General features: G+C 37.2%; 1 protein-coding gene across 10 annotated transcripts in view; it reads right to left on the bottom strand.

Moving 5' to 3' along the window:
* Positions 1–4276: 4276 nt before the first annotated feature.
* The window catches only part of LOC5578843 (homeodomain-interacting protein kinase 2), a 312570-nt gene continuing 299726 nt past the window's right edge, over positions 4277–17120 (bottom strand). For all 10 annotated transcript variants that reach the window (XM_021843605.1, XM_021843610.1, XM_021843613.1 and 7 more), the window contains 3 exons: positions 9987–11197; positions 9100–9701; positions 4277–6505 (listed from right to left, as the gene is read on the bottom strand). In XM_021843605.1, coding sequence (XP_021699297.1) covers positions 6392–6505; positions 9100–9701; positions 9987–11197 — 1927 coding nt within the window. In that variant the 3' untranslated portion in view covers positions 4277–6391. The remainder of the gene's footprint in view (positions 6506–9099; positions 9702–9986; positions 11198–17120) is intronic.

The following is a 17120-nucleotide window of genomic DNA, read 5'->3' as shown; positions in this document are numbered from 1 at the left end:
TACGTGTAGAAGGTATTGGAAAAAGCGTGACAGAGGGGGGAGGGGGGGGTCTAGAAATCTCAAAAAACGATGGACGTCATATTTGAATCGTCCCCTATCGGAAAGAAAATGATTTTCTCTTTCTAATAGAGCCGGTGACGTGTATGGATTGGCTTTCATGTGCTCTACAGCAACGTAAAAAAAACAGTAACGCTTTTCTGAAAAATAACCAAAGGATTTTAAGTCTTTCGAAGTAGCCTCTCTAACCCTTCCAGGTCATAATATCGAATGGACAAAAGCTTGATGATAAGCATTTTCTTTGTCATTTCAAATACTTAAAGGACCCAAAAGACCTAAAACCCTTGTTAAAAATCACTACGAATCTGTTGAAAAATCTACACGAATACTAGTATCTCACATTTTGTCGACATTTCGCCAGAATACTTTCAAAAGTTAAGCAACTGCCAACGATGTGCTAAGAATTTAGTTTGAAATATACCAAAAATCTCATTTTTCATGCCTTCAGTTTCGAACCGTTTGAAATTTATCAGGAAAATGCACTAAGATTCCCAAGAAAATCACCAGCCCTTTCGATTGTATTCCAAAAAATGTCCGCTTCAGACCTCTCTAAAAATCAACGCAGATTGTAGAATGTTAAAATGAATAGTCAACAATCATTCAAACAAACCACCAAAAACTTTTTTTTTTCAATTCGTTTGGTGTTTTCTCCGAAATGGCATTAAGAAAGAATTCGTAAAGAATGTCGCTAACATTACGTGAACAATCTTTTCAAGAATCTAATGAGAATCTTCCAGCCAAATCTACATCTACAAAGAACCTAACAAGAATCCCATGTAAAAATTAAGAAAAATTTGCTAGAGATGTCCCCTGGAAATCAACGAAATATTGTACTTGATTCTGGTAAGCGTTCTACCCGAATTCGTGAACGATCTCTTAAGAAACTCATCACAGGTTAGTCATTTCGGGGAGTGTGAGATTCTAGTTTCGCCCAAGTTAGTTTTCTCCATGTCTTTCAATGTAATTGTAATTGTAATTGTAATTTCTCAATCCACACCCTGGCAGACAATTATCCGCCCATCTAGACACGGGCTGGGTGAGGACCTACCAAGCCTCCCCCGTTAACATGTCCTATACCGTTTAGCACACCGGGATCTTCCACAAGCAGGCGCCGGAATTAAAGCGGTCCCACAAGCTTCAGATACATTAAATAGATATAGTCCCTCTGGCACTAAACCGAATGGCGCCCTCCGCTTCACCACTAGTACTGCTTCCCCACACGCCAAGCACAATATCGAAAGTAGCGCGTTGTATAGCAAATACAGTACACCACCCCCGACACTATGCCAAATGTACAGGAAAAACAGCACCAGTAAGAAAGCGGAAGGCGCACCACTCGGTTCAGTGCCAGAAGGACTATAAGTATAACGAAGAAGAAATGAAAAGATAGTAGAGTTGGTTCGGTTATTTGATTGCTGAAACGAAAAAAACAGAAAAAAAAACAGAAACAAAGTGTTAACATTAAAACGGGGTTTTATAATTGATAAATGTATCGATAGTTTCTCATCTGTTACGTTTCCTTATCGTAGCGCTGTCGATTTTTTCCATCTCCAGGGTGTTCGTCTCCGCTCGAGCAATGAGGACCATGATGAAATGAGAATATAAAAATGTGAGCATTAGTGTTGATCTAGTAATAGATTAATTTAAACTGCTTTTCATGTGCTAAGTAACTTGTAAACACCTACTCAATTATGTTTTGTTGGCCTACACGTTTTATTTAAACACAATTTTTATTAATTTAGAAAACTATTTGGATCCGAGATTTTAGGTGCAGATTGAGCATGTTTGATAAAACAAGCATCCTGTTTTCAGTTAAAGAATGTTCAAGAAGTTGATTCTGTTATTTATACTGGCTACATACAAGAATTCACTATTGATGTAATATATGGATATTGAAAGTTCCAACGCGCGATTATAATACTTCAGTTTTCGTGCTGTTGTATTGGTGTAAGTAGTGGGAAACCAATCATTTTGGTGATTCTAACGGTAACAAATAGCAAGACGAAAGAAAAGTTGATAAACTATCATCATTATGATTTCAGTCCTAATTTCATGATCCGTTTAATAAATTCCGCGTATGATTCGGCAATTTTAACAATTTATACATGTGTATTCGAAGAAAACAGACTACGAGCATTTATTACCAGTTGCAAGGTTCCTAAGTGATCAGATATTTATCATTTTCTACAGCCTAATTTAATAATACCTACATTGGGTTGTAACAAAAATTTGATCTTGGGATGTTGATTTGCCTCCTAATCATAGTTTCGACAATAGTCACATGCTTACTATCCCTTATGGCAGTGTTGTTGATTCTATTGTCTATCGCTCATCAGTTTCGCGCCACCCGGCAGGGACTTGGTCCTATGTACCCAATACTCTGCTGTGTCTTAACTTCACGCAATACATTCTGTAGATGTGTGATACAGTTTGCGGAATATTATGATTTATCACTTCGTTCAGATGGAAAATTCTGTTATGGTACCATATTCACATATCAGATAACTCCCACCTGGAACGATGTAATACATCGAAGACATGTAGATTCAGATGTATGTATACGATCTATGCCTAGTTCGGCTCTGATCGACAGGCAATCAGTGTATTCAGTTTTTCAACTAGCTTGAAGCGATGAACGTTTCAAGACAAGCTTTCCACTATATCTGCTAGCAATCACCGGTCGTCGATAGACATTTCGGTTCTTTTCTGCTAAAGATAGATCCGATTGTATGCCAAAGACTATGGCTCATGCTTTTCAATACAGCTGGAAAAACAAGAACTACACCCAGCACCAAATAGTACGTAACTATGAGGCGGACCGGAAGGTTTGATGAGCAATCCCCACCAGTTTTCTCCATGTCTTTCAATGTTCCAGAAAAATCAAAAGCAAAACTCACATCTTTGATTTTAAGACTACCAAGATCAATTGGATTTAGAAAAATCTTGCAGAATCATCACAGCTATAGAAGTATGGATCATAACGCATTCGTGCGTAGGGGCAATGGGGGCAATATGAACATACGGGGCAATATGAGCCACCCCGGTTTTGACCTCAAAAACAGCCCAGTGAACCACGTATCGTATAAGAATATGCATCCAAAATCACATATTCATTCGTCCAAAATCAGAATTGCACAAGATGCCATATTAAGCGTTATCAATGTCAATACAAGTTGTATATAAATCCCCAATACGATTCATAAACAACAATCTGTGTTGACAACAAAACATGTCGTAAATAGTGCAACATAGAATCACGTTATGTTATATAATTTGACAGATCATATATCAATCCAGTAAGCATCGTATGAAATCGCAATAACTTAGCAAAAATTGCCACCCAAACTTTGTCTATCTGCTGACGATGGGCCTCATAGAACAACAAAGTATGTGTCGCTGTACATGAAACATGTATTAAGATTGGGAAATAATCACTCTTTGGACAAGTAACCCTTGGTGGTACAGTGGTAGGGTGCACGATTCCGGATCTAGAAGTTCCGTGTTCGAGACTAGCTGGAAACTTTTTTTTTATTTTCTTCCAAATTTTGTGGCATCGTATATCTGATCGCAGAAAGTCCGAAAAAGTCGTGCCAAGTACGCATATAGCCTCCACTTTGGTAGTTATATAGCCTTTTCGTGCATTCTATACGATTGAATTGATTCGTATAGAATGATGTACAGCAAAAGTTATACCAACCAAAATGTTCACTGGGAGTGTTTTAGTGTCTAGTGTCATTATGATCTGCTAAAGGATGCCTCAAATAGCCACCACAATAAAAACAGTAAGAATATTCGTTTGAACACTCAAGATATTTACAAAAATGTACAAATTCGTCCTTCGTCATGAAAAGCTTATAATTTTGGCAGTTTTCAATTTAGCCTATAAGACAATTATATTTATAATTCTGGTAAATTTTACCAATCCATTGAAACTTCTGATCATAATGTACAGTTCGTGAGCGAAATTAGATTTGTTCGTAAACAAAATTATTGAAAAAACAATATATTATGTTCAAGATGAAAGGGCGGGGCAAAATGAGCCACCTAGATTTGAGCATAACAAACGATGTTTTGAACATAAAAATGCATTGCGTAAATATACTACATTATTTTTTTACTGCACAGTCATCTTTATGCACCATTACAAGTGGAACACTTTGCTAGAAAATACGTTGAACCAAGTATCACAATTTAGTACTAGTATAACATGGTCTGTCTGACTATGTATTATGTATCTTTAAAATATAAGCCGCTAGAACCAATAATTTCAAGCAAAGCTAATACAATTTCCTTTCCAATAATGTACTCTTCACAGCTAACTCGTCTCTATACTGTTTTAAATAAAAATCATTCGATTGAATGAGGTGGCTTATACTGCCCCGTAGGGTGGCTCATAATGCCCCATATGGTTGGTGACCACGTAGAAAAACATGGTTTTCCAAGAAGTTTCTGAAATAATTTGCAAGTTGATGTTAACATTAATTATCGACGTAACATGGAAGATAACATTTTATAGTACAAGTCACTTGCATTTAAACCATAATTTTTGTTGTTTTTCTTTGAATTTCCTCGACTATGCCAATTCGGTCTAGATTAATAAGAGACATTTGGAACAACATTGTCCCACCCAGAACATGAATCTTTTGAGAGGAGGGACCCTTTAAACATTTGATAGGATTGCAATTTATCATGATAGTAAAACAAGAGAAAAATGAAATATTCGACAAAAAAACAGCGAAGCAAAGCATTTCCACAAAAAAAAAAAAAACATTTAAATCAATATGTTATCTAATCGGCCATTTGATTCGCTACTACAACACCATTTTTACACTTTTTTCTTTTTTCTTTCGTTCTCGAACATAAAATGCTCTCAAAAGATCAAATCAAAGTCGTTACAAAAAATTTCCTACTTGTATTTCCTCAAACATTGACGGATTCTTCGTGGTTGCCTTTCTTTTCCTAGTTCCATTTACTGTGAGTGTGTTACGACTACAGATATATATAAATATAAAATATGCACAAAAATATATTATTGTTTTCAGTATTTCCATTTTGCTCGGTTTATATTGTGTGTACACTCCTACCTCTATCCCACATCTAGATAACACTACCAAATACAAGACTATGTACAAAAAAACAACAAGACCTAATCACACACTGTCGTTTGAGCCGCGTTTAGCTCCGCTTCGTTTCGTCTAGCAATAGGACATACTTTGCTGCGTTCGTAGGTACATTATGGCCGACATTCCGTCGGTCGCGTCCAACCCCTAAATGGGACATCGAAGGTTTAAAAACGAACATTCCTCGCACACGCAAAACAAAAAACACAGTTCGCCTTTTGGGGGCGCTTTTTCAAAGTTTTAGATAGCAGTTACAGATAGTAAACACGATGATAATCATTTTCCTCAACGTAAAACAAAACATGATGGTGGGACGCACTCAGATAGGATTAATATGTGAGATCTTTAAATGTACAGTATTGATTATGTTTGCAGCGTCTGTTACTTGTGTGTATTTGTATGTAATTTGTTTTCTGTTTTGCGATGGTCTGAATAGATATTATATTTATTTTTACAGTGACTCTCATGCTCGCGTTAAAGCAAAAAAATATTAGAAACGTTAAACGACTATATCTCGACTATATCTAGAGTAGTAGATAAAATAATCACATTCAGCACAGTTTTGCCCTCCCTCGATCTCTTTCTCGCTCCTATGCGTGCCTAAAAAGTCTTCCCTTCTCACTAAATCTCCCAAAATTGGGAACACCAAATCCTCTTTCTATCATAAACGCTAAATCTAAGTTGAGACACTTTAAGACAAAAACTTTCCCATTTCCCGTTTACTAGTGTATGCACGGATCCTTTCTCCGGCCTATCTGTGAAATTGTAATAATATGAGTGTATGAGTGAGGTGGAATATAAACTCTATTGCGCGAAACGTAAATTTCCTCTTTCTGTAGAACAAAATTTATACTGTAACTGCGAATTTTCGCCAAACTAAACATCTACTTATGCCATCTTGCCATATTGTTTTTACACATGTACGATTCCTAGTTTCATTTGTACGCAAGCGAAGAAAAATCATACAAATAAATCCTAACGACTATTGATGAGACGTTCCCTTCTAGCATTTCTTGCATCCATATCCGTTAAGGCAATTCATTAAGACATGATGACTATTAAAAGAGAAAAGAAAAATAAACGTGTTTCGTCTCATCCTGGAAAAATCCGTATTTCCGACAATTGTTGCGAAGCCAATACCTATATGTTCTACGCGCGACTAAAAGCGATCCCATCTGTGTCGATAACCCCCGTCCCTTTTACACCGTCGATCTCTATTCGTTGAACCAGAAGTGTTTGTTGGCAATCTGAGCCGGACTGAGTGGCCCGAACTGGCTGTACTGCGTCGGGAATTGGATGTGCGCCGGCAGCGGATGCGTCGGAAGAACCTGGGGAAAGTAAAAGATTTGTTATGAGTAAGAAATCAGAAATCAAACTTGTCATCAACATCGCAGGGCAAATTTTTAAAAAAGTTTATAAATTCAAACTTCCATACCTTTTTTACCATCCTTACAGGATCCTATAACACTTCCCCGAATACCATTACCCCGAAAACCATCACCCCGAAAGTCAATACCCCGAACGGTCAAGTACTCCGAAAACCAATGCCCCGAAATCCATTGCCCCGAATAGTCTGTACCCCGAATACCATTTCCCCGAAAGGACCATAACCCCGAATTATCTTGCCCCGAAAACTTCAAAATAAAGATGCGACAAATCTATGGACAAATCATTTTTTTAATAATAAGTTGAGGTTAAGCACGTTTTCTCTTGTTCGTTGGAGGTCCTTGTCTATCAAATTGACGCTAATGTATATGATAAAAAGAATCTAAGGATTCGGAAGTAGAAAACTCCTCCTCTATATGACGAAGTAGGGAACACTTCAAAATATACTTTACTCAATGATATTAAATAACGGTCCTAGCCTGGAAGCCGCTAATGGAATACAATTTACTGCTTGATTTTTATTTGAATTCGTGTTCTTGTTATCAAAGATTTATTCTTCTTTTAATCAACAGCTATTCTTTAAGGGTCAAGTGAGAACCAAAATCTCACTCACAGACGGGCACTTAATTTTGTGAGGAAAGCTGCGTTCACTGATTCATTGCTACATTTTTTGAACTGCTAATAATGCTGATAATGATTTCGTTTTCCCATGTTGATGTTAGAGACCTCTACCGCCCTCTTTCAAAAGCGTTATATTATTTGATGGTAATGCATAAATGATGTTCATGTGAAAACATACTCTTCAAACCATGATAAAACAAGTTGCTGAAGAGATCAATTCAATCTTTCTCCAGGGGGAGAAGAGATATTCATGAATTTGCTTGCTAGTATTTTTTTATTAGCATGTTATTATTACATTACAGTACTAGCTTGTGTGGAACAATTTCAATAGGGGTATTCACTTAAAATTGCGTAGCTAAGGTTATGTGTGCTATTCGTAAAAGAAATATTTCAATTGAAATAATTCCTTTTATGACGGTGATCGTTGACAAATGACGAATTTATAATCTAGTTACCCAACCAATAACGTTTCAAGAATTGTCATTGTTTGAACTCAGTTCATATTTTATGAATTTTTTTGTATTTTCGTTCACGGTACGCACAAACTATTGCTGCCCGAGAAGGCACGGAACCCTCCGCTGTTCATCTTGGCACCGGACCAGATCGTGGCCAAATACCGTTTCTGGTACTTCTTGCGGCAGCTGCGCAAGTTCAAGGAGACCACCGGTGTAATCGTTTCAGTCAAGCGCCTCCTGGAGTCCACTCCATCCAAATCGTCAGGGTCGAATCGGTGAAAGCCTCCAATAATCGTCGTGTGCACACAAAGCAGTTCCACGACTCGAAGATCCGCTCCATGCTGGTGCAAAGATACCAACACAACCGTTACCGGAAGCTGTTTTCGTTCCACCAACCGTATACCTACTACCAGTAAAGAACTCGGAGCAGCCGTTCATTGTTGAATCCACTCTTTACAGGGAGTGAAAAAAGCATTTCTAATATCTCTTAAATAATTGTATTATAAAAACATGTATAATCATTTTTCGTTCTAATAAATCAATAGTTGTAGCTCATATAAAACATGCAAAGGTCATTTTATCTGGACTGTAATCAGAGATACTCAAATAATCTGAACTACAGAAAACCTTGCCCAATAGCAGCTCTTTCGATAGTTTCAAAGTTATGGAGAAAATGCTCCATCAAATGATCTGACTTCGCTTAGTGCTTAAATTATGGACCTTATTACCGAATTGTAAACATGCGAAACCTTTGAGAATCATTTCTTGGTTAGATGGTTAGAACAGTTGTTATCCAGACGCTTCCATCAAATGATTAATTGGCCCATGTCCAAAGTTTCTAATCTCATTTTGATCAAAGTTTAGATAATTCTCCGTTGCGGAAGTTTCTGTTCATTTATCTTCTGATTATAGTTGTTACGACGACGCACGCATTCTTTGATCGATTTTGTGTAGATGTTTGACAGTTCGAAATGTTTCATGTACAGTATACGCAATTTTGTGAAAGATTCAATATAATTAAATAATCGTGATTTACGCAGCGTTTTACGCTGTTAAGTGAATACCCCTAATATAAACTTACGTCGTATTTGAGCCACCAGTATAATTATTACAAAATAAGTTGAAAATTTCACAGAACACTGTAAGGGGTCCTATAACACTTCCCCGAATACCATTACCCCGAAAACCATCTCCCCGAAAACCAGTACCCCGAAAACCATTACCCCGAATGACACATTACCCCGAATGGCAAATTACACCGAAAACCAGTTCCCCGAGCTGTGGGTGGTAAAATGAACATCACGCAAAAAACGTGAGCAAAACAAATATTTTCGAAAATTTTCACTGCATTTCCGAAAATATAACGATTAATTATCGGCTTTCTTTTGAAGTTTAAAAAATAATTTAACGAAACTTCAATGTTAAAAGTACCATCTATCTAATATTTGCCACAATCTTACCTGTCGGCTGGAAGCGTTGTGCGCCGGCGGTGGGACCACCCGATTGTATGTCTGGTACGGTGCCTGCGAAACAAACACCGCCGACCGCCGGTAAATGTCTCCCTGCGCGTAAATGTCCTGCTGCTGTAGCATCGCTCCCGGTGAACTTCCCAACGGTGTGTTGGAACTTTGCTGATGCTGCCGGTAGACTGGTGCCCCCCACGACGAACCACTGCCACCGGTTGGTGTGTTTTTGGCATGAGCATGCGGAGGAGCTGCTCCAAGTGATGAACCGCCACCCATAGGACCTCCGCCCATACTGCTGCTGCCCTGATTAACCGACGAAGAAGAGGACGATGACGATGGCATGTATGCAGACGATTCCCTCTTGTGACCACCACTGCTGCTGCTGTTGTGACCACCTCCGTAGTGCGACGAGGAACCCGGTGGAGCCCACGACGAACGTTTATCCACCTGAGGATACTCGTACGCGACGAACTCCGTTGGTTCCTGCTTCGGCACGTGCAACTGATTTGTGGACGACGATAGCAGACATTCGTTTTGGGCCATCGCAAGCAGGCGTTTCTTTTGTGACTGACCTGCGTGATGCTCATATTTTATCGCTGTAATGTAGAAAAATGCGAAGATTAGTTAAGACTAGGGATTAAGATGATCCATTTTTATATGAGAAAAAATCTAACTCAAGTGACACTCTTCAAAATTTTTCATGTGGACCTACTGAACCAAACTATCCTCCTCCCCTTAGAGTTAACGGATTACGCTCAAACTTTTACAGTAGCTTCTGAGGGTCCTAATGAACAAATTTTTTGGGGTGTAATTTAAGGTTTCGTAGTTTGATTCTTATGGATCGCCCTAATAGAAATCCATTTGACAAACATTCAACTTACTCTGGTGTTTAGGCGTATTGCGCCGATCGTTCTCCCCATCGCTGTCGCCAACGGTCACGCATGCTGTCGAAGTGGACGCCACCGCTGTGCTTTTGCGCTGTCTGCTTGATATCGATCCCGATTGACTGCTTCCGCCGCACATGCTACTGCTACCAGCCTGGCTGCCACTGCTGATCACGCTCGGATGATGCTGCGATTGTTGGGGCTGTTGTTGCTGCTGCATGTGTGACTGTGGGACTTGCTGCAAGTGGTAGTGCGAGTGATGATGAGAGCTGCTACCACTTGGCGGCGGAGGCTGTTGATTCAATGCTGCCAATGCTGAAGACGACGACGACGAATGGTGGATATTGGACGATGAAGATGAGGGTTTGATTCCACAACTGCTGCTGCTTCCACCGACTCCACTCATTCCCATATTCGCACGGCATTGATTTGAGGACGAGGAACTGCTATTTGTCGACGGATGACCGCGAATGTGCTGCTGACTGGAGCTTGGTCCACACATACTTGTGGATTGATGCTGCGATTTGGAACTGCTAGTCGACTGTTTAACATCCGCTGTCTCGTCCTCGCTATCCGAAATGGTAATAACCGCCGTGGGAGAAGGAGTATCGTGAATTGTGATCGTTTGCTGTTTGCTGTTGTGACTGCTGTGACTGTGGTGTATGTGACTTCCACTGCCACTGCCATGATGGTGACCACTGCTCGATCCATGATGTATGCTACCACTGTTCATCATCATGCTGCTGCTGCTTCCATTGCCTCCGTACGAAGACGAAGAATGGTGAATTTGTACATTGTTCGATCCACTCAAGCCACTTCCGCTGCCACCGCCCATCGATCCGGAATCGATCTGCTGATAGTGGTGATGGTGGTGGTGATTTCCACTGCTACTACTGTTGGCCTGTTGCAGCTGCGATTGTGCCGGAGGTTGTTGTGAAGACGATGAAGACGAGGATGAATGGTGGTGGTGCGGTTGTGGCGGAATTTGTTGCTGTGGGATTTGCAGTTGATTGCTGCTGCTACTGCTGCTGTTGTTGCCGTGATAGAACGACGACGAAGAGGATGGCCCTCCGACATCGTGGTACTGCTGGCACATGTGATTGTTCCGATTGCTGTTGTACCGCTGCTGATGAGGTGGGGTGTTCTCCTTGACGCGCTTCTTCACCGGTGAAAGTTGGTTGTTTTCCTTCTTGTCGTGGCGGGAGACGCTGTGGAAAGGAAAGGAAAAAATATCGATAACATTATAGAATTTCAGAGCAGAGAACGAGAAAACTAAATGCTAAGTAACATTATAAAGTAAAATTCTCGATCACCATGTGAAGAGATATCACAAATAGTGTAACAAGTTTTTCAGTAGGTATTAGATTAGCTTAGCTTAGACTGACTACACATAACAATGGATCCTATTCCGTGATTGACCGAAGTCAGTAAAGATGCATAAAGAATCAATTAGATGTTCGCTGGGATTTTCCATAATCTTCTTCAGTGTGCATAATTCACTGGCTCTATTTATACAGGGTCAATAACCGACCACATCCTTGCAGTCAGGTGGAATTGGGGGAAGGAATGTTAGTGTATAACCTTTGCTATTTGGAGACCGTGTTTACCTCTGCATCTCCACAAAAATAACTGGGAGAGGGATGTTCGTTAACACCTGTACTCCCAACCCCCCTCCGAGAGTCGGAAGTGCAACTTTGACCATGCATATCTTTCTAGTTTTCGAAGCGATTTTCAAACAATTTTCGGCAATAGAACCGGACAATATTTAAGATTGATATTCATCTTTGCGTTTTTGAAATAGATGCGTCTACCTAAAGTTATTAAGCAAAAGGCACTACCTAGTTTTTTTTTTTTAAACGCATTTTTTTCACAAATTCAACAATAAAGCAACATTCAATGCGATGCTGGTTGCCATCGACATGAATTTGCTTGATTGAGTGTAGTGAACATGTTTGAGCAGAAATTGAAATTTTTGATTATACACAAAACTTATTTAACCCAAAACATTACGAAAACCCCTATTTTTTGAACCCGTTTGCCTGTAACTTTTCAACAAGAAGTTACTTGCAGATATCAAGTATATATTGTAGAGTAGAAAAATAAATTTTTGACTACACTCAACATTATTTTTACCTACAAAATAACATAAACAACTAATTCCCCGAGTTTTTTTTTTTGTCTGCAAATAAAAACTAAAGGCATGTAGCTTTTTCGGCCTGAATTTACTTGTAGAAATCAAGTGAACATTTTTGAGCAGAAATTGAAAATTTGTCACACTTTTTGTATGAGTCTTCCGAAAATTTTGTATGGCTTGTCACGCTTGGCTCGACCCACTCCCCCCCCCCCTTGGAGCGTGACGTAATTTGTGCATGACCCCTAACACTCAAAATTTATTTTACCCAGAAAGCACACGAAAAACGTATTTCTTGAGCTTTTTTGTCCGTAAATTAAAATTGGAGGCTATGACATGTAGTTTTTTCGACACAAATTAACTTCAAGTGAAAACTGTAGAGAAGAAAAATAAATTTTTTACTACACTCAAAATAATTTTTATTATTTATTTCCCGACTTTGTTCGTCTGTAAATAAAAACTCGAGGCTATGACATGTAGTTTTTATTGGCATGAATTTACTTGTAGAATTCGAGTGAACATTTTTGAGCAGAAAATGAAATTTTTGATTACCCGAAATATAAGGGAAACCCATAGTTTTTGGACCCGTTTGCCTGTAACTCAAAATTCAATGTGATTATATTTAGATTTTTCAAGGTTAAATTGAACAAGTTTGATCATGTTTGATTAAAAAAAAAATATCCGATTACACTCAAAATTTATTTTGTTCAACAACACAAAAACGGGTTTTTCCTTAGCTTATTTTTTCGCCAGCGATAACCTGTAGTTTTTCCTTAATGAATTTGTTTTTAGAAGCCAATGGAATTTATTTGAGTAGAATAAGATAAGAAGTTATGATTGCACTTTATTTTTTTTTTTCCTTCAAAACTACACAAAAACGTATTCCCAGAGCTAGATCGTTTGTAAATCAACATCGAAGAAAATTGTGAGTGTAATAAACATTTTCAATTTCTGCTCAAACATGTTCAAAGATATTGCTTGCCGAAAAAAACTTCAAGTCAAGTCCTTCAGTTTTTAATTACAAGCAAACAAAACCAGAAGAAATTTTTTTTTGTTGTTGTCTAGGTCACGCAGAGAAAACAATTTTAAAATCAAATATTTTCTGTATCATTACAACTATATATCTGTATTATATGCCGGCTTATAATTGGCTTTCATTGTTTCAATAACATCTCGTCATTTGGTTTGAAAATATTTATTGTTGAATTTGACAGCTGGGTTTATTGTGGTGCAACAAAACTAATTTTGATTCAACTTTTTTTCATTTGAAACAACCATTTTTTAGCATTAAATTAAAATTCATCGTTTTTAAAACAAATAACAATATTTTTTGATATGATAAATGTTTTTGTTTGAAATAAAAACTCATTTTTGTTGGTCCCAGTCCCCTGAAATCTCTTCTTTTTTTTCTTTTTTTGAACTAAATTATGATAATCACATGTAGAAGCTTACTTTATTTTCATTTTATGTTAGTATATGAAATTTGCTCCATAATCCGTTTGACTGGAGAATGAGCTTTATGCGCTCCGCGACAAAGTTATATGATGAAATCATCAGCTCTTGTAGAAATTGACTGCAATAATTGAAAATTCTTTAGTGTAAACAAAAATTTAGAAAGAATGGCGAAAAATTACCATAAATAGCTTAGATTATAGTTTATGGATACTCCGAAACTGTGATGAAACATCGATGATCTGAATTCCTTAAACATCAATTTCCTGCACGTGTTGCACTTTGGTCTAATTCAACGCACTAGTAATATCCGCGCACATTCTCGCCATTTCCAATCAAAACCAAAATGGCGGGCCATTTTTTATGTTATACGCATTATTGATTGAATCGATAATGAAAGAAATTGAAACAAATAAAACTTCCATTTGAAGTAAAGTTATTCTTTTATTGTTTCAACAAATTTCTTGTTAAGATTACTTCAACAATATTTGTGTTGATTTATTATAAAAATAATTGTTGTTTCAACGCATTTTTTAATTGTAACAAATTGAAAATGTTTATTGAAAACAACACTAATATTTATTATTTTAAATAGCTGGTCATTCTCTGCGTGGTTAAAAACAATTTTGAATGTTGTCATTTTTTTCTACTCAAACACATTCACTTGACTTCTACAAGTAGATTTATGTTGATTAAAAACTACATATTATTGTCTTCAGTTTTGATTTACAGACAAAAAAGCTCAGGAATTACGTTTTTGTGTGGTTTTATGGGTAAAATAAATTTTGAGTGTTATCATAAATTCATTTTTTTTTTACTCAAACATGTTCATTTGACTTTCACAATCAATTTCATGTCGAAAAAACTAAATGACATCGCTTTTAATTTTGAGTTACAGACAAACGGGTCCAAAAAATAGGATTTATCACAATGCTTGATTAAAAAAAAATTTGAGTGTAATCAAAAATTTCAATTTCTGCATATTGACTTTGACGTCTACAAGTAAATTCATACCGAAAAAACTACATGTCATAGCCTTGAGTTGATATTAACACACGAAAAAACTCGGGATATAAATTGTTTATGTTGTTTTGTCGGTAAAAACAATTTCAAGTGTAGTCAAATTTTTTTTTTCTACTCTACAATATTCCCTTGACCCCTTGACTTCGTGTCGAAAAAAAAACTACATGTCATAGCCTTCAGCCTTTTGATGTACAGACAAAATAGCTTAAGAAATACGTTTTTCGTTTGGTTTTCCAGGTAAAATTAATTTTAAGTGTTATCGGAAAAAAAATTTTTCACTAAAACATATTCACTCGAGTTTTACAATCAATTTAACGTCGAAAAAACTATATGTCATCGCTTTGAATATTGACTTACAGGCAAACGGGTCTGAAAAATAGAGGTTTTCGTCGTAAAAAAAAATATCCGATTACACTCAAAATTTATTTTGTTCAACAACACAAAAACGGGGTTTTCCTTAGCTTATTTTTTCGCCAGCGATAACCTGTAGTTTTTCCTTAATGAATTTGTTTTTAGAAGCCAATGGAATTTATTTGAGTAGAATAAGATAAGAAGTTATGATTGCACTTTATTTTTTTTTTCCTACAAAACTACACAAAAACGTATTCCCAGAGCTAGATCGTTTGTAAATCAACATCGAAGAAAATTGTGAGTGTAATAAACAGGCGAACGGGTTACAGGCAAACGGGTCTGAAAAATAGAGGTTTTCGTAATATTTTGGGTAAAATAAATTTTGAGTGTGATAAAAAAATTCTATTTCTTTTCAAACAAGTTAACTTGACTTCTACAAGTAATTTCATGCGAAAAAAAAACTACATGTCATAGCCTTCAGTTTTGATTTACACTGACTGTGAGAAAAATGCTAAAATAGTTTAAGTGGAATAAGTTTTGGTAGAATACTTGAAATTCGTTGATGAATTTTAGAGCTTCTAGGGGATTATGGCAATATTCAACATTAAAAAACTTAGCAAGACATCCCACGAGGTTCTTATTGTTAAGTTTCTGTCTGGCGCATTGCGAAATTGCTGAAGTAATTTCCAATGATATCCAATGGTACCATGCTTTGAGATAAAATATTTGGAACACTTTCTCTCAAATTCCTTCAATGTTTAGTGGGAATTGGAAAGAAGCTTAAAACATATCTTATAAAATAGTTCTGTTAAGATTTCCAGATAAAAAAATGGGTCGGAGATTCCTTTTGACTTTCTTGTAGAAGATTGCTCTAGAACTTCCGTTAAGTGTTGAACTAACGTCAGTTAAAAAACACTTGAATCCTTAAATGAAGACAAAAACCGATTGCTCAAGAACTTCTGCTGGTAATTCGTTCAGTAAATCTCTCAAAAATACGTCTTGAATTTCAGTTAAATGTAGTACAAATATCTCGGTTAGAAAATGCAGCCCCAAAATGGTTTCTGATTACCTATTTTATACTTTTTTTTTCAAAAATGTCACTATAATTTTTCACATGTTCCAAACAAGAAAATATAAACAATTCAATTTTTATCTCATTTTATTATCCGAACAATTCGTTTCTTTTTCTATTTTTTGATTTTGAAATCAGAAGAAAAAAATCTAGGAAACATTACTAATTTGCTATTTTAATTTGGAAAGCTTATCCAAAGTATAGTTTTTTTTCAATCTCAGGTCTCAAAAATAGTGTCTTTAGTGACAGTTTAAAAAAGGTGGTTATAGCAGGGTGGGTGTACGGCTGTCAACTACAAACAAAGCTCGCCTAACAATCATCTCTCGGGCGGGCCGTCCCAAACAGCATCATCTCTCACGCGGGCCGACCCAAACAGCACAGTTCGAACGCGGGTCATGCCAGGCAGCAAATGCTGATGGATTTCAACACTCAAACAGCAGGATGCCTAGCAGCGTTGTGAGCCAAACGAATACACCCATAAAACATGAACGGTAGGCGCATCTCGTTGCGTATACCCCCCCTGGGTTATAGTGACCTTTCAGTGACCTGATCAAAAATAGTGACTAAGTCACAAAAAAGTGAATGCCATGATGTTTCAGAAGCGACGCTTTCACGGATACCTTTAGTATTTCATCAGGAATTATGTCAGAGATACGTTGAAAAAAAGGTTTCTGATTTTCCCGGGTTAAGCTTACCGGAAAATTGGAATTAAACTGTAATTTCCCGGGGATCACAAAAATGCAATAATAAAGCAAATTTGACGTAATTAAAAAAAATCTATTTCATCTATACTACCCACAAAACGTATGAAATGCCATCAATTGTAATATGTACTCGATGGCTACAAGTCTAATTAGAACTCTCTCTGGCTGATTCGAAACGCAATTAGTTAATCGAACTTTGTAGCTATTCTGATAAAAACATTTTTTGAATTTTGTTTACATTGTTGAGAACCACTGGACATCGTCCCATTCTCTCTCCACTCTGCTCGCTCATCCATATCAGTTGTATCTGCTATCGATAGATGCACAAAAGCAAATGATAGATATAAGTATTGTAACCGTCGTGCTGTCTAAGTGTCGCGTCTTATCATGTAATTTTA

Source organism: Aedes aegypti, chromosome 2 (genome assembly GCF_002204515.2).
Source record: "Aedes aegypti strain LVP_AGWG chromosome 2, AaegL5.0 Primary Assembly, whole genome shotgun sequence".
Lineage (NCBI taxonomy): Eukaryota > Metazoa > Arthropoda > Insecta > Diptera > Culicidae > Aedes > Aedes aegypti.
The sequence above is the reverse complement of the archived record's forward strand: the minus strand, read 5'-3'. Positions and strand labels throughout refer to the sequence as shown.